The sequence below is a fragment of the Pan troglodytes genome, chromosome 2 (assembly GCF_028858775.2).
Source record: "Pan troglodytes isolate AG18354 chromosome 2, NHGRI_mPanTro3-v2.0_pri, whole genome shotgun sequence".
Lineage (NCBI taxonomy): Eukaryota > Metazoa > Chordata > Mammalia > Primates > Hominidae > Pan > Pan troglodytes.
The window spans coordinates 20983464-21006276 of NC_086015.1; the positions used below are offsets into that span (position 1 = coordinate 20983464).

Here is a 22813-nt window from a genome sequence, read left to right on the forward strand (position 1 = left end):
GTAGAAAATTTTCAATTACATATGTGGCACTCATACATTTTTGGACACCATTGATGTAGACATTGTCTCTGCTTCCTCCCAATACTGTCACTAAGGGAAAGTATTCATCTACCCAAAGATAATTAAGTGTCCACCCCGTAAATACAAATGTTTATAACCACAACAAACAATAGCAATAGAAGCATGATTTCTTATTAGCCCTTTAATTGGCGCATTATTATGTAAATATGTAGCTAGATAGCGTAGTTTTTTTTTCACTGTATGATAAAAAATAGTAGTAATGCTGAAACCAAGGTTCGTAGGTGCTCAGACAGGATAGGAATAATAAGAAAGGAAAGAGGGGAAAGGATGGCCATTCTCATCTAATAATGATTGCCTGAAGCATGTAAAGATGTCAAGGAAGCGTATCTGAGATTGTCACTCGACTGGGAATGATATAGGCAGAGGAGATAGCTCTGATCAAATCCTCACAAAATGCATTATAGGAGAGAATGATGATGATGACAATGACGATGATGATGATGATGATAGCAGTAGTAATGTCAACCACATTAATTACACTTGACATTTATTGGGAGCATCAAAATCTTTAGTGGGCATTTCTACCTTATCTTGTTTAATAACAACAACCCTAGGATACAGTACTATTATTGTAGTCCCTGTTTTAGGGTTAGCTACACAGGAAGGGCTGGTGCAGAAGACAGACCAGAGCCTGACACCCAGTCTTTTTCACTTAGGTGCTCTATAAAGGGCTGCCTGAGTTCATGCATTTTAACTCCCTTCTGCATTGGTGGTCAGAGGCCCTGCGGAAGCATTAGAGGCATCAGCCAACCAACTTTCCTTTTATGAGAGACCAAAGTGTTTGTAAGCTTGCAATGAGCTCTTAAAAGGCAGCTTTGTGTAGTTTTTACTAGTTAGGTCCAAGAGATTAACTTGGAAGTTAATTTCAGTGAACTCCTTTTTGCCTTTCCAGTAATTCCAGTAAGTAAGACTCGAGGACTTGTAATGTAAAAATCTTAGTTAGGTCAGCCTCTACAGCGCTTTCATATTTATTATCTCCTTTGTGCCTTATCAAACCCTTTAAAGTAATTAAGAACAAGTAGTTATTTTCTTCATTTTATAAAATAGCAGCTGAGGTTTGGAGAGGTTTATTGACTTCCCAAGGCTGCACAGTTTGAGCATTGAGTCACTCTGGGTCCAACTGGAAAAAGAACATTTAAAATAGAGATAATTTAATCTAAGGAATTATTACAGGTAGTGGAAGAACCAGGAGGCCAAATGAGATTGAGATTGGTGATGCCACCCAAAGGTTGTCAACAGCAGATAACTATGCCCACCCACAGGATAGAGAGACAGGGAGCAGGTGATGGGGCTTTGGGAACTCAGAGGGGATGCAGCCTTTGCTAGAGACACTCACCTTGCCCTGCAGAGAGAGGAGGAGGGAACCACCCATTCCCCGGCTTTGCCCTTTTTCTTACCCAGCCTTCAGTCTGCTGTCAGAGCCTCATGTGCATAACCCAGTGGGCATCCAGCTGAGTTGGGATCTGAAGAAGTCTTCCATGAGGGCTAGCCCTGTGGCTACCGAACAGAGCAGGGGAGGAGGAGGAGGAACTGACCTGCCTGGGTACTATTTAACCTCTGAAATGGGATGATAGGTCCTGCTTCACAGAGTTGAGGATTCATAATAGTAGCTCAGTAAAGGTTAGCTCACCTCCTTTCCATGGGCACAACTGCATTTAACGGCAGACAGTAGTTACCATGTGGCTTGAAAAGCTGAGGTATGTGGTGGTGAGAATTATTAGGATTCTGATCACCTCTCTGAGTGCTGTGAGCTGCTGTGGATTTTTCTGGATCATGGGTTTTATTCTCCATACTTTATTCTCTTCATTCTTTTTGAAATGTTCTTTTTAATTCTTAAAGAAAAATTAATTGATAAAGAAAATCCATTATATCTTCTAACTCAAGGAACCTTCCAGTTTTATCTGGAAGTATGGGGTAGTGGGCCACAAGATGAGACTGCCCCTGGAGAATGGATACAGGCCATGGAGAGGGTTGGTTTTCCCATATTCCTGGTTGTATCTTATTTTTTATAGCCTATGTTTTCAAGTTTTAGTCTTACTAAATTAAAAACTGTTCTACAGTAATGCTTTCAAAAGTACAACTAAATTACTTAAAAAATTATAATTGGAATAAAACATGGTTTAGCTAAAACTCCAGTTCTTTGCAGAGGACAAAATGTGATTTCTGTGTTGCCATTATAATTTTCAGTAAACCCAAGTGAATTTTACCATCATATTTAGATTGAGGGAGGAGGGGAGATGATTCAAATTACATTAAAAAATAATCTAATTTTTAGATGCATTTCTTAAGTGCCATGAGCCACAGACTCAACTCAGCAGCCCTGCAAAGAATTTCTGAACTTGAAGAGTTGAATTTTCAGATAATGGAGGGATATTAGAGAGTCCAAGATTGTCAGTGGTGACATGTGATAGTAGTGATGCCATATGTGTGTAATATATTAGTGTTTTGACTTAAAATGAGAGATACAATACACATGCATATGAACAGGGCAGAGGGATTGGGTGGTGATCGGGGTGGAGTGGTGATGGCCCTGATTCAATCATCAGAAAAACTGACCAGTGATCCCTTAAGAAGGTCACCTGGAACAGCCCAGCCATCAGTGCCTTCACCCTTCCTGGCACCTCACCTCCTTTCTTCAGCTCTGAGAACTCACATTTAGCTTCTAACATCCGCCTTCTACCACTGTGTTCCCTTTGTGAAGGGAACCACTAACTGCCCTCCACAGTGCTCACCACACCTCTGTTATTACATCCAGCAAATAACCCCCATTTGCATCTCTTCCCCATTTGTGGGCTATATAGGCATCGTGGTGAGATAGGTGAGAAGGCCAGAGTGTGGGAGAGGCAAGAGCTGAGATTGGAGAATCTGAATTACAGCATCCAAAGGTGTGTGGTGAGCACAGGCCAGTGCCTGCAGGGCTCCCCTTCCTGGTAGCCAAGCAAGAGCAGGATCCTGCATAGCAAAGCAGGTGGCCACATTGTCCTCCCCACAAGATCCATGCCCATCAGAAGGAAATTCCAGCCAAGGGCGGGGCAAGGACTCAGTTCTAGCCAGGCAGGCTAAGGATTGGATTAAGGATCCATGCCCATGAAGGGGCAGAGGGTAGGGAGAACTGTAGCCAGCCTCAGGAAATAAACAAAAAGCAGTCATAAGGATTCAGCCACCATGCCCAAAGATACACATGGCTGTTCATCTCCTGGGTTCAAGGCAGCAAGACTAAGCCAGACTTCACAAGCAGGTAGAAGTGGGTTCCTGGCCTGGGTAGCATGGACTCCCAGACTGGACAAGGTGAAGCCTACAGGTTGAAAGGTGAGGAGAACTTTGGTGAAGCCTACGAGTTGAAAGTGTCCAGACAGACTAGAACCGGGAACCTGCCTGACTGCCAGTCAGGATGAGAATACCCCTGTAGCTGAGATTATACTTTGATTGTACCTGCATTTCCAGTGCCTGGGACTTAGAACTTAACACATTATTAATAAGGTCACTTTCAGGTAGGATGATCATACGTTTCAGTTTGCCCAGGGCAGTCCCTGTTGATGTGGCATGTTTATTGATACCCACGTTCACTCTTTTTAACTGGCCCACTTTAGATGTCATTCTACCTTGGGTAATATAGTTCACCAGTTGCTGGTGGTTCCAGCCATTCCTGTGGTTTGCAGGTGCTGGGGACCTCATGTGTTCCCTCCTGTGAGAACCTTCTGTTGGGACACCATTTCATTCCCAGTGCTCTCTCTCCAAAGGTCTCCTCTCTAAGTAGCTTGAACTTTAGTGAGTCAGTATAGAGTTGCGTAATGGACTGAAGGGTCAGCTTCAAAACTCTGGAATTAAGGCCTTGTTAGAATTGGTGATTGGTATGGCAGCCTGACTCTTGGAATAAGGATAGCATCCTGCTTATTAATAAGGGGATTTGGTAATTAGCTTGCAGGTAGAATTTGTCCATGTTTTTATTTCTGGATAACTTTAATGAAATAAAATACAGTATAATTAGATGTGGCATTTTAAGCTTGCATTATAATACTTTTATGCAAAATCTAAGCATGACTTATAAATGCCTATATTTTATTCTCACATCAGCATCCATATTAATGCAAGGCCCTTCCAGTTCCAACTCTCAAAACTACTATGCAGTGTGTACTTTGTAGGATTGCCTGAGCTTCTTGGTTTTATAGTCTATACAAAATGGTATAGAGACCCTCTTAATTGTATGTTCTGTGCCATATTATTTAAAACATGAGCTAGGTTCAGGAAGCTGTATTTAGAATGAATTTGGTGGCTGTGTGAAATTAATTGTACATTTACCCCTGGTAATTTTCTCTCAGTAGATGGGACTTAACAGCAGTGAGGCCTGGTAATGGTGACACAAGATTCATTGAAGCAGTTAAATTGCTTTAGTCACTGGCAGCATATGCCATTTAAAATACATTAATGATGAGATTTTGCTGGTTTTTAAAACTGCTTTTTATTTTAGTTTGATGAGCTAATTAATTTGGAAGGGACTTGTGGTTTTAGAAAGGTATACAGTGATTCAGGAAAATGGCAGAACTGGACCTTCTGCAGTCCAAATTCACATTACTCTATTTTGCAAATGCTTTAGATTAATCACTTGAGTCTTCTGGATTCGGGCCATGCAGATATTGATGTTTTTATTGATTTCTTAACCCAAGCATGGCTTTTAATTAAAAAAAAAATGGAGCTTACTATGGGTGTGACATAAAGTGGATGTATATTGTTGCTCTCTGCCAAGTAGATACAAAGACTGTGAGCATGTCTGTGCCACTTCAGCAGATGTTTGTGTTAGGAAATCTTTCATTTGCATATAACACCTCTAAGTAGAAAAGCAGTGGATTTGAGATTTGCTGGAATTTTTAAATTACTCATTAATTTTGCAAAGTGGATTTACAGCAATGCGTATTATAACATTTTGAGATAATTGTAATTATTTTAAAACTGTTTTTAAAATATATAGATTTCTACTTGGTGTTTGAAATGGTGATCCTACAAGTGGTGCTCTTTGAGTTCATTCATTCATTCATTCGGGGGCTCAAGAGACTTGATATTTAGCTTCTGACATCCCCCTTCTACCACCGTGTTCCCTTTGTGAAAGGAACCACTACCTGCTCTCCACAGTGCTCACCACAGCTCCGTTATTACATCCAGCAAATAATCCCCATTTGCATCTCTTCCCCATTTGTGGGCTATACAGGCATCGTGATGAGATAGGTGAGAAAGCCAGAGTATGGACGAGGCAAGAGCTGAGATTGGAGAATCTGAATTAGAGTGTCCAAAGGTGTGTGGTGAGCACAGGCCAGTGCCTGCAGAGCTCCCCTTCTTGGAAGCCAAGCAAGAGCAGGATCCTGCACAGCTAAGCAGGTGGTCACATTGTCCTGCCCACAAGATCCATGCCCATCAGAAGGAAATTCCAGCCAAGGGCTGGGCAAGGACTTAGTTCTTGGGAACTTGATCCCCTGCATGAATTTTTCCAACCAGAGGCTATTTAAACATCATATGTCCTTTAGTGTAGTTTATTTAGGGTGTTAAGGCAGAAACAAAATAAATGCCTACATGTATAAGCTGGTGATTCTTAGTGTGGTAAAACAAAAGAGACTTCTTCCGTTTGTTGACCTTTTAAAACAGGTGGTGAGTTGTATTTGCACACAAAGGGGAAATGCAGATGATTATCAGTTTTGTACATATTTGTATTTGTTCTGTCTGCAGCCCAGGAACGTGCACTCTCAGGCCGCAGGGCCTTCTCTAAGGAGGTGCTGGCTCCCCTCACAACAGAGGCAGGCTAGCTGTGCTTCGCAGTGTTGCCCGGAACTCATATCCAGCCTCCTTTTTTCTGATCCTTCCCCCAGGCTTGTGAGCTTCTTCCAACATTGCAGTCTCTTTACTACCCCAAATCCATGTAATTGTTGTTCACTCTGATTGGCTTTCTCTTCTCCACATAATATATTAAAATCTAATATTTGAAGTTTTGTATTTTAAACCATTTTGATTTTAGCATTTTAGCTGTAGACTTTGGATTACATTACTAAAATTGGGCTTATTTTTTTTCCATTGACAAGTATAATTTTGCTCTTTTTTGTGATGTATTAGACAACTCTATGTGTAATGTGGCCTTAGGCTCCGTGGAGGATTCAATAAGCCAAAAATAAATTTTTTCAGCCTGAATTCTGCTTCTTAAAAGTGTATGCTCTGGTTGGGAAGGTTTACAGATTTTACAAACATGTGTTGTCTCTATGGTACTGACTTTAAGCACAAAAGGATTTAAGAGAAGAGAGGTTAGCCACACTCAAGTAAAGTAAACCCTTTCACCGAAGGCCTAGGGTTTCAGCCAGGCCTCTAGGATGGGGCCACATTTGGAGATGAAAGGTTAGGACAGAGAATAATATGGGCAGGGAAATCAGCACTGGCCCCAGAAGTGGCTGAGGAACATAGATATCCTACTCTGGGAAGCTGCAGTCTAACCTGGAACAATTAGGTGAGCACACCTACTGAGTTGTTTTGAGGAATAGAAAGAAGGAAAACACTGAGTCCCAGGCTTAGCACATGGAGAGCACTCAAGAACTGGCAGAAGTAGCCATTGTTACAGGAATGGTTATAGTGAGAGGAGTGGGCTGCGACTCAGGGCATCAGGAGACTTAGGCCTTCCCGTGGGCGAGACTGACACCACGTCCTGCCCTGTACTCAGGGCCTTCCTACCCAGGAAGGAAGAGGGTAGACCACTCTCTTCCCTTCCAGCCTCCAGCTGGACACCTGTAGGCAAGTTACCTTATCTCTCTGGAACTGAAGATCTTGATAATACTCGTGTTATAGGATTGTTGAATACATAGTAACTGTGTAATTAATAAATTTGAGATATATATAATTCCAAATTCCTAGGCCAGAAGATTCAGACAGTGGGACCATAAGGGAAATGGGCCAGTGACATAAGGAAGCTGGTCAGGGAGCCAGGGTGAATTTGGTTTTACAGGAATTTGAGGAAAGAGCTGAAAAAGAGATATGGTAGAGACCCAATTTATAAATCAGAACACAGAGGATGCTGTTATCAAAAAAAAAAAAAAGTTCTGTTAACAGATTTATCTCCATGTGGCCATTTGGTAGGCAGTGAACATTTTGTTACAGAAATACTCATTTGAACATTGACTGGTATTGCTATAGAATTGTAATTATTTGATTTTTAAATAAATATTATAGATAAAACAGCCAAAGTTGAAAAATCTTAAAATTTAATCATTTACCTATCTGTCCTTGTACTATCAACTTTGTCTTCATACTATTTTACATCCAAAAGACCTCTTGTACTGAGATGTTTCGAAAAATTCTTTTGAAGATGCTTGATATAAAAGTTATATGATCTGTCACCCCTCAATTGAAGAAACAAAAAAATGACTTATGCTTCTTTTAAAAACACATATACCTTACATAAACAGTCATTTTGATAAGTTAAAGAATTAGCTTATTTTGTCTTTCTGTTAGTTCCAAAGCCATCATTGGCTTTATTAAGATGACCAGTTCATTGAAAAGAGTTTCTATTCTGACTGTCAAAATTGGTCCGGCCAGAGGCTATAGAAGATAAGGTCCATTCCCTTTAAAAGTTTACCTTCTACTTGAGGAGATAAGACTGACCCACATAAAACAATTAGATAACTGAATAAGACTGTAATTAATTATGCTAAATTACAGGGTAGACACTATAAATACTGTAAGAGTTTAGAGAAGAGAGAACACTGAGGGCTGAACTAGGGTGGCTCATGAATGGTTTGGAACTTTTATGAGTGTTTTGTAGAAAGCTGAGTTTCTCTTTTATGTAATTCATTATTTAGTTTCTTTTCTTATTTTTCCGATCTAATTGTCCCCCTCCACATACACATTAATTTCTTTTTTTTTTTTTTTTGAGATGGAGTCTCACTCTGTTGTCCAGGCTGGAGTGCAGTGATGCAGTGGCGCAATCTCAGCTCACTGCAACCTCCACCTCCGGGGTTCAAGCAATTCCCCTGCCTCAGCCTCCCAAGTAGCTGGGATTACAGGCGCCTGCCACCAGACCTGGCTAATTTTTTGTATTTTTAGTAGAGATGGGGTTTCACAGTATTAGCCAGGATGGTCTCAATCTCCTGACCTCATGATCCACCCGCCTCGGCCTCCCAAAGTGCTGGGATTACAGGCATGAGCCCCTGCGTCCAGCCACACACATTAATTTCATATGCAGATAAACCATTTGGTTAAAAAAGGCCCCAGGAAGAAGTTATTTTCCTACAAGACAAGATAGGAAATAATAAACAAAGTGATCACATAATAAATTGTCAGTGGGGCAATTCTCCTTAATTTTAAAATAATTATGGAATTATTAAAATTTCTGACTTGAAGAGTTACTATTCTTTGTTTGCTCTGGTGGATGTGATGTGTCCCAGGGCAATAGCTTTGCCCCTGCATACTGATGGATCTCTAAGAAACTTTCCTTCTCACTCCTGCATCAGCCCCTGGATTGCATTTTTTCCCTCAACCCCAAGCAGTGCCAGAGTTAAGGATTAAAAAATGAGGAAAATAATTTTTTTCTTCAAAGTTATCCTGAAATAGTGAAGAACCAGCACAGTGTAGGGGAAAGAAAATTAATGATTGAGAAGTTACTCTTAGAATTGATCATATTTTTCGCATTATGTGATTCAACTTGCATACCTTTTAAAATTCAATGCAATTTACTAGACAGTTATTACCAATTAAAGTTATATAACTACATCTTTAAATAGCTCTGTAGTATAGGAAGTCAGCAGGCTCTGTAATGTGCTGAATATGAAACTACATATCCACAGTTGAGAAACACAGTTTTCACACCAAATTTTGCCACTTAAGTACCATTATAATAGATCATAAATTAAAATTTATTAACATCATTATTTTCACTAGAATCTAAAGGATCACTAGTGTAATTTATAGGAGCTCAGTGCTTACCGTTAAGTTTTTCACTACTGGAGAAAACAATTTTATTGCAGTTTGCACTGGACACAGATGTAGATTGTGGCTTTATATATTTACTTTCAGGAAACATTTTGGTAGTAGTGAAAATGCTTTGCCAAAAGAGTGTTGTTGTGAAAGCAGTATTGTATGTCATTATGGTCCTATGATTTCACAATTAGAGATACCATTGTTTTAAAGGCAGATGTAACCCATTACATATTTGAATTATTTGGAACCTTTAACCTGACTTTGAAAGCTTCCTTTTACAGAAATTGGAAATTTGTTTTCTTCACATGTAGCTGTTTTGGGTGCTGTAGGTTTATCCACATTGCAAATAACAGGAGAGTGTGAAATAGAAGGAATCATCTGAATAATTCCAGTCACAAAGCGCTTTGAGTGAGGTCATTTGATCATTTTTTAGATAAAAATATTCTGGAGATTATGGGGATCATTGCTTCAAATTTGTACTCTTATGTGAATACTTATACAAGACTTAAATGATCATTTTAATTAAATTGATGGGCTTTAAAATTAACACAAGACTTTGAGAAATGGTTTTTTTTCCCTATGGGTGTGGGGATGCAGCCTTCTGAAGCTTTTTGAGAGGGCAGCTGGCTATCTTTGACAGTTTCCTAGTATATCTTGGGCATCACATACGTTTTTGGTTGTGCATCAGTTAAACAAGACTCAGAGAGGGTGACGTTCATTCTGTTTCTTCTGTGATAGGATTATCTTTCAACAAATCCTAAGTGTTTAGAGTATTGCAGTGACACATTTATGATGGTATTTGTCTTTGTTGTTCTTCCATGAAGACATAATTTCAGACTGAAATGTATTTATCGAACAGGATCTAATGTACAGTGTACAAAATTCCAGGCAGTGTTTAGAGCAGTTTTCAAATATGAACTCATCTTATCATTGTAACAACCCTGTGAGGTAGGTACCATAAATAACATTTGGGGAATAGGTATTATTTTGATGGCTATTTTACAGGTGAGGAAACCGAGGCACAGAGGACATGCAGTGCTAGCTCACATCTTGTGGCGCATAGCATAGTATTTCTGTGGGTGATTCCTAAACTAGAAAGTTGATAAACTATTGAATTATTTTGTTCTACTCTGGTATAAAGAAAACTATTTCACAGCTATCAATAAAAGTTCTTTGTGTGCTTGATTTTGCTGTTTTTATTAATAAAATTGTGTTACTTATATCTATAAATTATGTAGTTTTCATTTCTTCCCTGTTTCCCAGATTGTCATTTCTCTTTTGGATAGCCTTAAAATTTCCTTCACAACTCTGTAAAACATTTATCCTCTGCCTTTACTCTGGCATTTAAGGTTGACATTTTCTCTTAGGAAGTGATAATCTTCCTCTTTGTCTTCTAAAGTTTATGTTAATAAGGCCATGATTCTAAACTTCTTAGAGGAAGGGAGGTGAGTTTGCAGATCCCTTTGAGAATCTAATCACAGTCTTGTAGAGCCTCTGAAACTCACCTGTGACCTTTCAAAGACTAACATCTAAGTTAGAGATGCCTTTGTCTTTGAAAGCACAGGTGAATTTAGGGACTACAGTCCTTTAAAAGAGAATAACTTTTCCCATATAACTGTCCATTATACGTAGTACATTTGCAGGCTGGTGGCCAAGTAAACAACTTGTAGATATAAGTGGATCACCTGTAATCCATCTGAACTAGAATTATCTTTTTTTTTTCAATTGATACATTATTATTATATATATTTGTGGGAGTACATGTGATATTTTGATACATGCATACAATGTAAAATGATCAAATCAGGGTAATTAGGACATCAGTCATGTCAAACATTTATAATTTCTTTGTGTTGAGAATATTCCAAATCTCCTTTTTTTGAAATATACAATAAAGTATTAATGACTATAGTCAACCTACTGTGCTGTCAAACTCTAGAACTTATTTCTTCTGTCATTTTATACCCATTAACCATCTTCTCTTTATTCCCCCTCCTTCCTGCCCTTCCCAAGCCTCTGATAACCACCATTCTACTCTCTACCTCCATGAGTTTAACTTTTTTAGCTCTCACCTATGAGTACATGTGACATTTGTCTTTCTGTGTCTGATTTATTTAATGATGTCCTCCAGTTCCATCCATGTTGCTGCAAATGACAGTATTTTGTTCTTTTTATGGGTGAATAATATTCCATTATGTATACTTACCATATTTTAAAAATCTATCCATCCATTAATGGACTCTTAGATTGAGTCCATATTTTGGCTATTGTGAATAGCACTGTGATAAACATGGATGTGCCGGTATTTCTTCAATGTACTGATTTCCTTTCTTTTGGATATATATCCAGCAGAGGGATTACTGGATTATATGGTAGTTCTATTTTTAGCTTTTTTGAGAAACTTTCATACTGTTTTCCAAAATGGCTATACTAATTTACATTTCCACTAACAGTATACCTTTCTTCACATCTACACCAGCTTTTTTTTTTTTTGTCTTTTTGATAATAGCCAATTTAACAGGGATGTGATGATATCCTCATTGTGGTTTTGATAAGCATTTCCCTGATGATTAGTGATGCTGAGCGTTTTTTCATATACTTGTTGGCCATTTGTATATATTTTTTGAAATGTCTATTTAGATAATTTGCCCATTTTTTAATTGCTTTTTTTTGCTGCTGTTATTAATGCCTCATTGGACAGTTTGCACATATTTTCTCCCATTCTGTAGACTCTCTCTTTTCACTCTGTTGATTGTTTCTTTTGCTGTTTTTACAAATGTAATCCCATTTATTTATTTTTGTTTTTGTGACTTGTGCTTTTGAAATCTTATCCTAAAAAACATCTTGCCCAGCTGAATGGTTTCCCCAGTGTTTTCTTCTAGTAGTTTCATAGTTTCAGGTCTTACATTTAAGTCTTTAATCCATTTTGATTTGATTTTTGTATATGGTAAGAGATAGGGATCTAGTTTTATTCTTTGCATATGGATATCTGGTTTTCCTAGCACTGTTTATTGAAGAGACTATCCTTTCTTTAATGTATGTTCTTGGTGCCTTTGTTGAAAATTAGTTGGCTGTAAATGCATTGATTTATTTCTGGGTTCTCTGTTCTGTTCCATTGGTCTGTGTGTCTGTTTTGATGCCCGTACCATGCTGTTTTGGTTACTATAGCTTTGTAGTATATTTTGTAGTCAGGTAGTATGATGATGCCTCCAGCTTTGTTCTTTTTACTCAGTATTTCTTTGGCTATTTGGGGTCTTTTGGGGTTCCATATGAATGTTAGGATTTTTTTTTTTTTTTTTACTTCTGTGCAGAATGTCATTGATAAGTACTGCATTAAATCGATAGATCATTTTGGGTAGTATGGACATCTTAACAATATTAATTCTTGTAATGCATGAACACAGGATGGCTTTCCATTGTTTTGGTGTATCTTCTTCAGTTTCATTAGTGCTCTATCATTTTCATTGTAGAGATATTTCACTTCTTTGGTTACATTTATTCCTATTTATTTTTATAATATCATAAATGTGATTGCTTTCTTGATTTCACTATTGGCATATAGTAATGATACTAATTTTAATTTCACTGTTGACATACAGTAATGATACTATTAGTAAAGATACTAATTTTGTATCTTGCAACTTTGCTGAATTTGTTTGTCAGTTCTAAGAGTTTGTTGATGGAGTCTTTAGATTTTTTTAAATATAAGATCATGTCATCTACAAACAAGGACAGTTTGACTTATTTCTTTCCAATTTGGATCCCCTTTCTCTCTTTCTGTTGCCTAACTACTCTGGCTAGGACTACAGATACTATGTTGAATAAAAGTGGTAAAAAATGGACATCCTTGTCCTGTTCCAGATCTTAGAGGAAAGACTTTCAATTTTTCCCCATCATCTGAACTAGAATTCTTATTGATGTTTTTCTATATGTGACTTTCTTTTTTCTTTGGCTGCCTCAAAGCTTTTCTCTTTAATTGGTTTTCAGCAGTGTAACTATGACATATCCAGGTGTGTGTGTGTGTGTTTGATCCTGCTTGAGCTTCTTAATCTTGAGCTGCTTAACTTAGAAAATTCTAGGACATTATCTCTTCAAATATTTTATTGCCCTATTATCTCTCCTGTTTTTCCTACAGGGACTTTGTTTTCACGTATATTAGATAACAGCTCTTAGATGCTCTGTTTTGTTTTTCTAAAAAAATATATGTATATACTCTTCTGTTTCCTTGTATTTTCATTTGGATAATTTCTATTGACCTATCTGCAAGTTTACAGATTCTTTTCTTGACTGTATTTAGTCTGCTTATTACCCTATCAAGGAATTCATCATCTCTGATGTGGGGTTTTTTTTAACAGTATTTCCTTTGGACCATATTTTATAATTCCCATCTTTCTGTGGAAATATACCATCTGATCATGCATATTGTCCACTTTTTCCACTAGATCTTTTAACATATCAATCATAGTTGTTTTAATCTTCCCATTTAATAGTTTCAGCATCTTCTGAGTCACTTCTAGAGTCTGGCTCTGTTGATTGCTTTATCTCTTGACAATGTTTTTTTGTTGTTTTTGTTTTGTTTTTCTTTTTACTTTTTTGGTGTGACCTGCCATTTTTATTGGATACAAAAATCATGGTTAATAGAGACTGAAGTAAATGATGTGCTCAGAAATGGGCATATCTCTTCTTCCAGGTCATTAGTGTTGGGAAGATTGAGTCAGTAATTGAGCCAGGTTTGGGATTTGTGTTGCCATTGTTACCTTCAATGTACCACTGGCTTCAAATTTCTCCACTGGTTGGTGGGCTACTGTTACCTCGTGTTTTGTGTGAAGGAAGCAGGTAGCATACTAGAGGGTTTACTCAGAGTTCCTGCTCTGCCCTCAGCTCTCAGCTGTGAATGCCTGTGTCAGAAAGGGGTCTCTTCCCATGTTCTTGTCCCTCCTGTAATGGTAGACTGCTTGCATTTTGGTGCTAGGCTTCTGGTAGGGTCAGGGAGAATGTTTGGTCCTGCTGATCCAGTTTCAGTCTTAGGCAGCCCTATGCACCTGGGCCTCAGGAATGGGCCTTCTCACCTGTCCTAACCTGCCCTGCTCCCTGTGGCAGCCAAACTCTGCCTGTATCTGTTTAGAATTTGGGCAGGTGATAGTTTTCTGCCACTCTACTGGTCATAGCAGAGCTGTTCTTTTGTTGATGCAGGCTCCTGATTACAAGAGGTTCTGCTACCCCCTGGGGCAATGGATCTTTGCCTGGTTCCAGAGGTGGATGGGTTCTGCTTCTACCCTTTTCCCAGTGGCCCTGCTCTACCCCCAGTTTTTCTCAGGAGCACCCATGGAGAAGATTTACAAATGAGTGCAAACTCTTCCTGTGTCTGGCACTCCCGGTTACCCTAGATGGATACACTGGGCCACACTTGGCTTTTAGGAATTCCTTAAAATTTTATCTGATTTCCTCTTACCTGCTTCCATGGTGGCCACATCTTCTTCCCACGCTCTACCAAACCCAGAACAGTTTCTTGTGTCCTATTTCTCCTTAGAGGGGCGTGTCACTCTTTGAAATTCCATTCCCTTGGTTTCTGTGTGACCGTGGCTCTCTGATGCATACAAGAACAGTTATGATTTTATAGATTATTGGGCTTTTTCTTGTTAGGGTAGAAGTGATATTCTATTTTGGCTTTCTGTATTGTAAACCACCATCTAAACTTTACTTGCCCCCACTTCATGACTTTTTAAGTCACCCATAGGCTCCTAAGATCTGAGCCCTCATAGACTCTGCAAATCTAAGGCAGGGGTGAGCTTTTGGAATACAGAATACTGTAGAGGACATGACAGAAGAGGAGCGGCATCCACAGGCCAAGGAGTTTCTGTTACTTGCAATAAAGGGCCTTTCCACATGAGCAAGAAGCAGCATTTAACTGTACCTAGCTTTCCTTTATATTATTTTATTCTTTTTCATTTCATTTTATTTTATAAAATGATCTTCAGAGTGACTGTCTTGCTCCAAATTCCCCCTTTTCTTCTTTTTTCTCATCTTAGAGAGCACATCAAAGTTTTAAAGATGTGTGAAAAACTTTGCAAGGTAGCCCTTATGTGCCTGGCATGACTTATTCTTTCAATTCAGAGTTATTGTTATTGAGCTGAAGAAAGGTCAGGCCTTGCTGTGCTTGTTTAATGGACTTCAAGTTCTTTCTTGGGTTTTTTTGTTTAGTTTTGTATTGTTGTGTAAAAGAGAAATTTTTCTAACCCCCAGTTTCTCAACTCTAATTCTAAATCCCCCTTGATAAACGTGATGATCCCCTACCTTTCTTTAATGTTATTTATATTTCAGATTAAACAACTTGATTCAAGCAAACCAGAGAGATAAACGGCTGCTTTGTTTTCATACTACACCCTCTCCCCATTCTGAGCCACCCCATGCCCACACCCTAGCCCCACACCAGAATGACTGCTTAGACTTGGTGACTGTTTTGCCAGGGTATTGAATCTGGATATTGAAACATCATTTTCTCATGATGTTTTTTGAGGAATAATCAAACAGAAAATGGGAACAAATGAGTCTTGAAAGACAGGAGTCTTTCAAGTGGAAGTCTTTCAAGTCTTTCAAATGGAATAGGAAACAGGAGGTGATTTTCTTCCAGCAGGGCATTAACTGTCTGTGTGCCCTTAGACAAGACTGCAACTCCACAACTCGGTTTCTTGTTCCTCTTCTCCAGAGCGAGCTAAATCAATTGAATCAGTGCCAGACACTTTGTTGCCAACAGAAGAAATGAGGTTCACCTATTCCTTATCCCATTTCAGGGTGAGAATTTATGAAATTACCCATGCCCATTTATGAAATTGCCACTACTTAAGTATCCCAGATGGTAATTTTAGTGGCCTCCTATTTTTAGTGACAGCCTTCTATTAAATAAAGTAGGCAGTTATGTTAGAAAGATGTATGTTTTTCCATAGGACTCAATATGGCTATTTATATTTTTAATGCTAAATATGAGTTGTATAAACATTTCTATTTTTCCTGAGTTTGCTGTGGTGCAGAATGTTTCCCTAGCCTCTTTCTAGTTCATTGCTTTATCTAAAATCATTCCCGGTATGAAATTGTTATTCTGTTGGCTAATGTACAAATGAACCTTTGTTTCTTTCTAGTTCTAAATTTTAAGATTGTCAAGAAATGCAAAATTTCAGGGTTGATATGGAGGTAGGTTCTTTGGAAGCTGGTTTTCTTGCAGTCCGGACATTGTTTGTGTATTCTTTCTCTTGAGGTTACTAAGTGCTAATAGAGTAGCAGAATTGCACCAAGTTTCCCTTCTGTTGTATTCACCACTCAGAAGCTTTGGGTGATGAGTACTCCTTCACAGTATAACAGCCAATTCTGAGAAATAGTTTATACTATTTTTTAAAAGTATTTTGAGGCACAAGTGTCTCAGCAGAAACCTACATTTTTTCCTCTGGTTTTAGATGGTTAATGCATGTGAGTATTATGCATTTAATGTTCTTCCAGTTAAAAAGGTATATGTATAGCACATGTAGGTTGAATAATTTTCATTATTTAGTTTAAACTAACTTGCATTACAAGGCAGCATAAACAATAGATCCCAGCTCTCTGCTTCTGACCAGCTACTTAGCTTAGGCAAGTATTTGATCACTGCCAGGCTGAACAATGAAAGCCAAGTTGAAATGAGTAAGAGTGGGATAAGGATTCCAGGAATTAGGCAATTTGGGGCTCAATCTCCTGCCATTGAACACCAGTTCTCCTTCCCTCCCACACAAGTGCTTCTGTCCTCCCCTTCCTTTTCTCCTGGCTGTGGAAGACCATTTTGCCAGCTTCTCCTGTATTCACATCCACTTGTTGCTCCCAGCCAGAGATTCTGGTCCACCCATTAAGGAGTGCAAGCTCACATCTGTTCTCTTCCTTATTGGTCTCTAAACAAGCATACTCCTCTATCGGTGTTTTCTGATCACTTTATCTGCTAGTGAGGAAGGAGAAGCAGATTCAGGCCTTGGTGTGCTATGGAGACAGTTCTAGGCAACAGCAGATGGAGGGAGAGGAAGAGACAGGAAGTCTCTGCTAAGGGGTGTCCTTGATGTCATTATATCTGCCCGTGGTTGGGTGGTCATCATGTTCATGTGTCTGCAATTGATAACCAGAAGTCTCCATTCAAAGCCTGGGCTGGTTTGTGAAAAGCATGGCAATGTTCTTAAAGCCACAGTGTGGTGTTTAAGCTGCTGCCTGTTCCACATACATGGGTATGTGAGCATGTGTGTATGTTATTAACTTACTTTGCTATTAGGCCTTTTCCCTCTTAATAAAAAAGAAGCCTGTTTATCTGAAATGTATCATTTATAACAAATTAGAAAGTGTAACAGAATATTAATCAGCCTGTAAAAATGAAAGAATAAAAGATTACAATGTTGAGAAAATACTATATATTTCTTAATGGATCAGTGGATAAACCACCTCCATATATTTTTGTAATTGTTCTACTAGTGTCATCTTTGAGACACGATATATAAAGATTATAAAATTCCCTAACTGAGTCAGTATGTTGTCTTTATCAAAGGTAAATGTGTCTCTTAAAAACTAAAGACATCGGTCAGGCATGGTGGCTCACACCTGTAATCCCAGCACTTTGGGAGGCTGAGGCAGGCGGATCACGAGGTCAGGAGATCGAGACCATCCTGGCTAACATGGTGAAACCCCGTCTCTACTGGGAAAAAAAAACTAAAGACGTCATTCTGAAAAATAGAAAATTATACATTTGTTTCATGTCCTTATGCATGGCTGATTACAAAACTAATTTCATGCTAACTCACTCAAATTGATGTAATACAATCTATGCTTTAGGGATTTGAAATGGCTTTAATATAATATATCTTACAGATACAATTACCACAGTTTTTATGTATTTTGCACTTTATTGTTCTGAGGATATAATTGTAAAGAAATATTCTACCTTGTGGCTTTTATGTTTTGTCTTGGCACTCAGATCACAAAAGCTTCTATGGTTCATTTTGAAACTTTGAGGAAAATGATACCCATATGATTTAAAGTTTAAGTTTAATTACCTTCTGCAAATTGCTTTTGGAAGTATAGGTAGTTAGAAAGTAAAAGTGGTTTTAAATTTCAGAGATAGAGTATAGCATAACAGCTTTTTAAAATACAGATATTTTCTATCCAGAGCAGGAAAATTAGAATTGCCTTTGGATAATATTCAACAATGTTCTTTTCTTTGTCATGAAAGTGATATAATTCCAACTCCCATCCCTATTTCTTATTTATAAATACAATGAATACTGAAAATTTGTCATAGATTTTATACACATACTGAAAGGCAGTATCATCTTTTAGGTTTAAAATTGTGAAAGATCTTTTGAGGTAATTTGAGCACTTTTTTCAAATAATAAAGGTCTCCATACAAGGAAGGACTTAAATACACACACAGATGTGGATGTCAGCCCCTTAAGATGAGAACATGTTACCTTAAGCAGGAAAGTTGAACAGTGCCTTACTGGTGATGCTAACTTCTTTAGAAATAAGTGCTGCCTGAAGTTTTAAACTTAGTCCTTTTAATAATCTATTAATATTAAGGTACAAGGTGACATTGTTCTAAGCATTGGGGCATAGTAATAGGTTTTAATAAATCCAACTCTACGATTTTAGGAGCTCCAACAGCTATAATCTAGCCCTTCATCTCAGACTTACATGTCTATCTGATGTATACTGATGACTGATCTAGTGTGAGACTTTGGAGAGAGGAATTTCTGCTAGAATTCCCATTTAACAGATACTTAATTGGTTTGTACTTAGCTGTTTCTCATCATTTGGTGCAAATAGTTTCCAGAAATAGTCTAGACGTCTTAGCCCAAGTAGTCAGGAAATGGTTTTTAAACTTTAGTGTACATCCTCCATCACATGGAGTGCTACCTTGATGTAAATTCCTGGGCACCAGCCCCAGGGAGCTGGTTCCATGGGCCTAGCAACCTGCATTGTAACCAGGTAACCCAGATGATTCTGAGGCAGGTGGTCTGGTGACAAGCCTTTGAGAAGTATTGGTGTAGGAGGCGTAAGTAGAAACAGGGCCTGTTTCATGGTGTGTGACCTGTACAGTTGCACAGGCTTCACACTGACTCAGAAGAGCCCTGGGCTTCACTTGGCTCCTCTGTCACCTTGAAATTCTTAATAATTTTTAATCAAGGAATCCTGCATTTTCACTTTTTTCTGGGCTCTGAAAATTGTTTCTTTCTTTCTATTTTTTGAGACAGGATCTTGTTCTGTTGTCCAGATTGGAGTGCTGTGGCAAGATCATAGCTCATTGCAGCCTCAATCTCCTGGGCTCAAGCAATCTTCCCATGTCAGCCCCCTGAATAGCTAGGACTACAGGCATGAGCCACCATATCTGGCTAATTAATTTTTTTTTTTTTTTGAGACGGATTCTCACTCTGTTGCCCAGGCTGGAGTGCAGTGACACAGTCTCGGCTCACTGCAACCTTTGCCTCATGGATTCAAACGATTCTCCTGCCTCAGCCTCCCAAGTAGGTGGGATTACAGGCACCCGCCACCATGCCCGGCTAATTTTTGTATTTTTAGTAGAGACAGGGTTTCAGCACGTTGGCCAGGCTGGTCTCAAACTTCTGACCTCGGGTGATCTGCCCCTTCTTGGCCTCCCAAAGTGCTGGGATTACAGGCATGAGCCGCCATGCCTGGCCAAAAAAATTTTTTTTTGTAGAGATGGGATCTCACTGTATTACCCAGGTTGGTCTCAAACTCCTCACCTCGAGCAATCCTCCTGCCTTAGCCTCCCAAAGTGCTGAGTTTATAGGTGTGAACCTCCGTGCCTGGCCTGAAATTGTTCTTCTTGATAAATATGAATTGCAGTTATTCAATAATGATTTCATACCTGTTGGTATTAGGCTGTCAACTCCAAGGCCAATTCTGAGCTTTAGAGATGAATGAGTATCATTCATCACAGGAACCTAGAATAGGAAATCTTAATAGTATGATTTTTTTCAAGGAAATTAAATTTCTATTCATAATCTTGAACATAGAAACCTATATTTATGTTATTCTAATATACAGTCTTTTTTTCCTCTCAGGATGGTACAAAACAGAAGAGGGAACGGAAAAAGACAGTCTCATTCAGCAGCATGCCAACAGAGAAGAAGATCAGCAGTGCAAGTGATTGTATTAATTCAATGGTTGAGGGTTCAGAACTCAAAAAGGTTCGCTCCAACTCTAGAATTTATCATAGGTACTTTTTACTGGATGCTGACATGCAGAGCCTAAGGTGGGAGCCATCTAAGAAGGATTCTGAGAAAGCCAAGATTGACATTAAATCCATCAAGGAAGTGAGAACAGGAAAAAACACAGACATATTCCGCAGCAATGGCATTTCTGACCAGATATCTGAAGATTGTGCGTTTTCCGTCATATATGGAGAGAATTATGAGTCACTGGATTTGGTTGCCAACTCCGCAGATGTTGCAAACATCTGGGTTACGGGACTGCGGTACCTAATTTCTTATGGAAAACATACGCTTGATATGTTAGAAAGTAGCCAAGATAACATGAGGACTTCTTGGGTTTCACAAATGTTTAGTGAAATCGATGTAGATAACCTTGGACATATAACTCTGTGTAATGCTGTGCAATGTATCAGAAACCTCAATCCTGGTTTAAAAACGAGCAAAATTGAGCTTAAGTTCAAAGAATTGCATAAATCAAAGGACAAAGCTGGTACCGAGGTCACAAAGGAAGAATTTATTGAGGTTTTTCATGAGCTTTGTACTAGACCTGAAATTTATTTCCTTTTAGTTCAGTTTTCAAGCAATAAAGAATTCCTTGATACCAAGGACCTTATGATGTTTCTTGAGGCAGAACAGGGTGTGGCACATATAAATGAGGAAATAAGCCTTGAAATTATTCACAAATATGAACCATCCAAAGAGGGTCAGGAAAAGGGCTGGCTCTCCATAGACGGGTTCACTAATTACCTTATGTCACCTGACTGTTATATATTTGATCCAGAACATAAGAAGGTCTGTCAGGATATGAAGCAACCTCTGTCTCATTACTTTATAAACTCATCCCATAATACATACTTAATAGAGGATCAGTTCCGAGGTCCCTCCGACATCACAGGATATATTCGAGCTCTTAAAATGGGTTGCCGGAGTGTTGAATTAGATGTATGGGATGGGCCGGACAATGAACCTGTAATTTACACAGGCCACACCATGACCTCTCAGATAGTTTTCCGCAGTGTCATTGATATTATTAACAAGTATGCATTCTTTGCTTCAGAGTATCCTCTTATCTTGTGTTTAGAAAACCACTGTTCCATTAAACAACAGAAGGTAATGGTTCAGCACATGAAGAAACTTTTAGGAGACAAGCTCTATACAACATCACCCAATGTTGAGGAATCTTATCTACCATCCCCAGATGTCCTGAAAGGGAAAATACTAATTAAAGCAAAGAAGCTGTCCTCAAATTGCTCTGGGGTAGAAGGAGATGTTACTGATGAAGATGAAGGAGCAGAAATGTCTCAGAGGATGGGAAAAGAGAACATGGAGCAACCCAATAATGTGCCTGTGAAGCGATTTCAGCTTTGTAAAGAACTGTCTGAACTGGTCAGCATCTGCAAATCAGTTCAGTTCAAAGAATTTCAGGTGTCATTTCAGGTTCAGAAGTACTGGGAAGTCTGTTCCTTTAATGAAGTGCTTGCCAGCAAGTACGCCAATGAAAATCCAGGGGACTTTGTAAATTACAACAAACGTTTTCTTGCTAGGGTTTTTCCCAGTCCAATGAGAATTGATTCCAGTAACATGAATCCTCAAGATTTTTGGAAATGTGGTTGCCAAATTGTAGCCATGAACTTTCAGACACCAGGACTGATGATGGACCTGAATATTGGCTGGTTTAGGCAGAACGGAAACTGTGGCTATGTCCTCCGGCCAGCCATCATGAGGGAGGAGGTCTCCTTCTTCAGCGCCAATACAAAAGACTCTGTCCCAGGGGTCTCACCTCAACTTCTTCACATTAAAATCATCAGTGGGCAGAACTTTCCCAAGCCCAAAGGATCAGGTGCCAAAGGTGACGTGGTAGATCCTTATGTCTATGTTGAAATCCATGGAATCCCTGCTGATTGTGCAGAACAAAGGACAAAAACAGTGCACCAGAATGGAGACGCTCCCATTTTTGATGAAAGCTTTGAATTTCAAATCAACCTGCCTGAACTGGCCATGGTGCGCTTTGTAGTGCTGGATGATGACTACATTGGGGATGAATTCATCGGCCAGTACACAATTCCCTTTGAATGTTTACAGACGGGCTACCGCCATGTCCCCCTGCAGTCCTTAACTGGAGAGGTCCTTGCACATGCTTCTTTATTTGTCCACGTGGCTATTACTAACCGAAGAGGAGGAGGGAAGCCTCATAAAAGGGGCCTTTCTGTGAGAAAAGGGAAGAAATCCAGGGAATATGCATCTTTGAGAACACTGTGGATTAAAACTGTGGATGAGGTATTCAAGAATGCGCAGCCCCCTATACGGGATGCCACAGATCTGAGAGAAAACATGCAGGTGCGTGCTTGTGTTTAATCATTTACTCAATGGTTTTCCTACTTAGTACATGTCCATAGTTTATAAATATATTGGTTTTTTAATAATAGTATATTTAAGTAGTTTTTAAATTCTGATTAGTTCTTAGAATGTTTGCCACTAGTCTCTTTTTTATCATTTAACTTCCTAAAGGTACAGTTGATGTTGAAAATATTGATTACATATTGGGATAAGTGAGT

At 38.8% G+C, this 22813-nt stretch overlaps 1 protein-coding gene across 6 annotated transcripts in view; it reads left to right on the forward strand.

Moving 5' to 3' along the window:
* The window catches only part of PLCL2 (phospholipase C like 2), a 247265-nt gene that overhangs the window by 148797 nt on the left and 75655 nt on the right, over positions 1-22813 (forward strand). For all 6 annotated transcript variants that reach the window (XM_054680392.2, XM_054680393.2, XM_526146.8 and 3 more), the window contains one exon: positions 20109-22595. In XM_054680392.2, the coding sequence (XP_054536367.1) occupies positions 20109-22595 (2487 nt within the window). The remainder of the gene's footprint in view (positions 1-20108; positions 22596-22813) is intronic.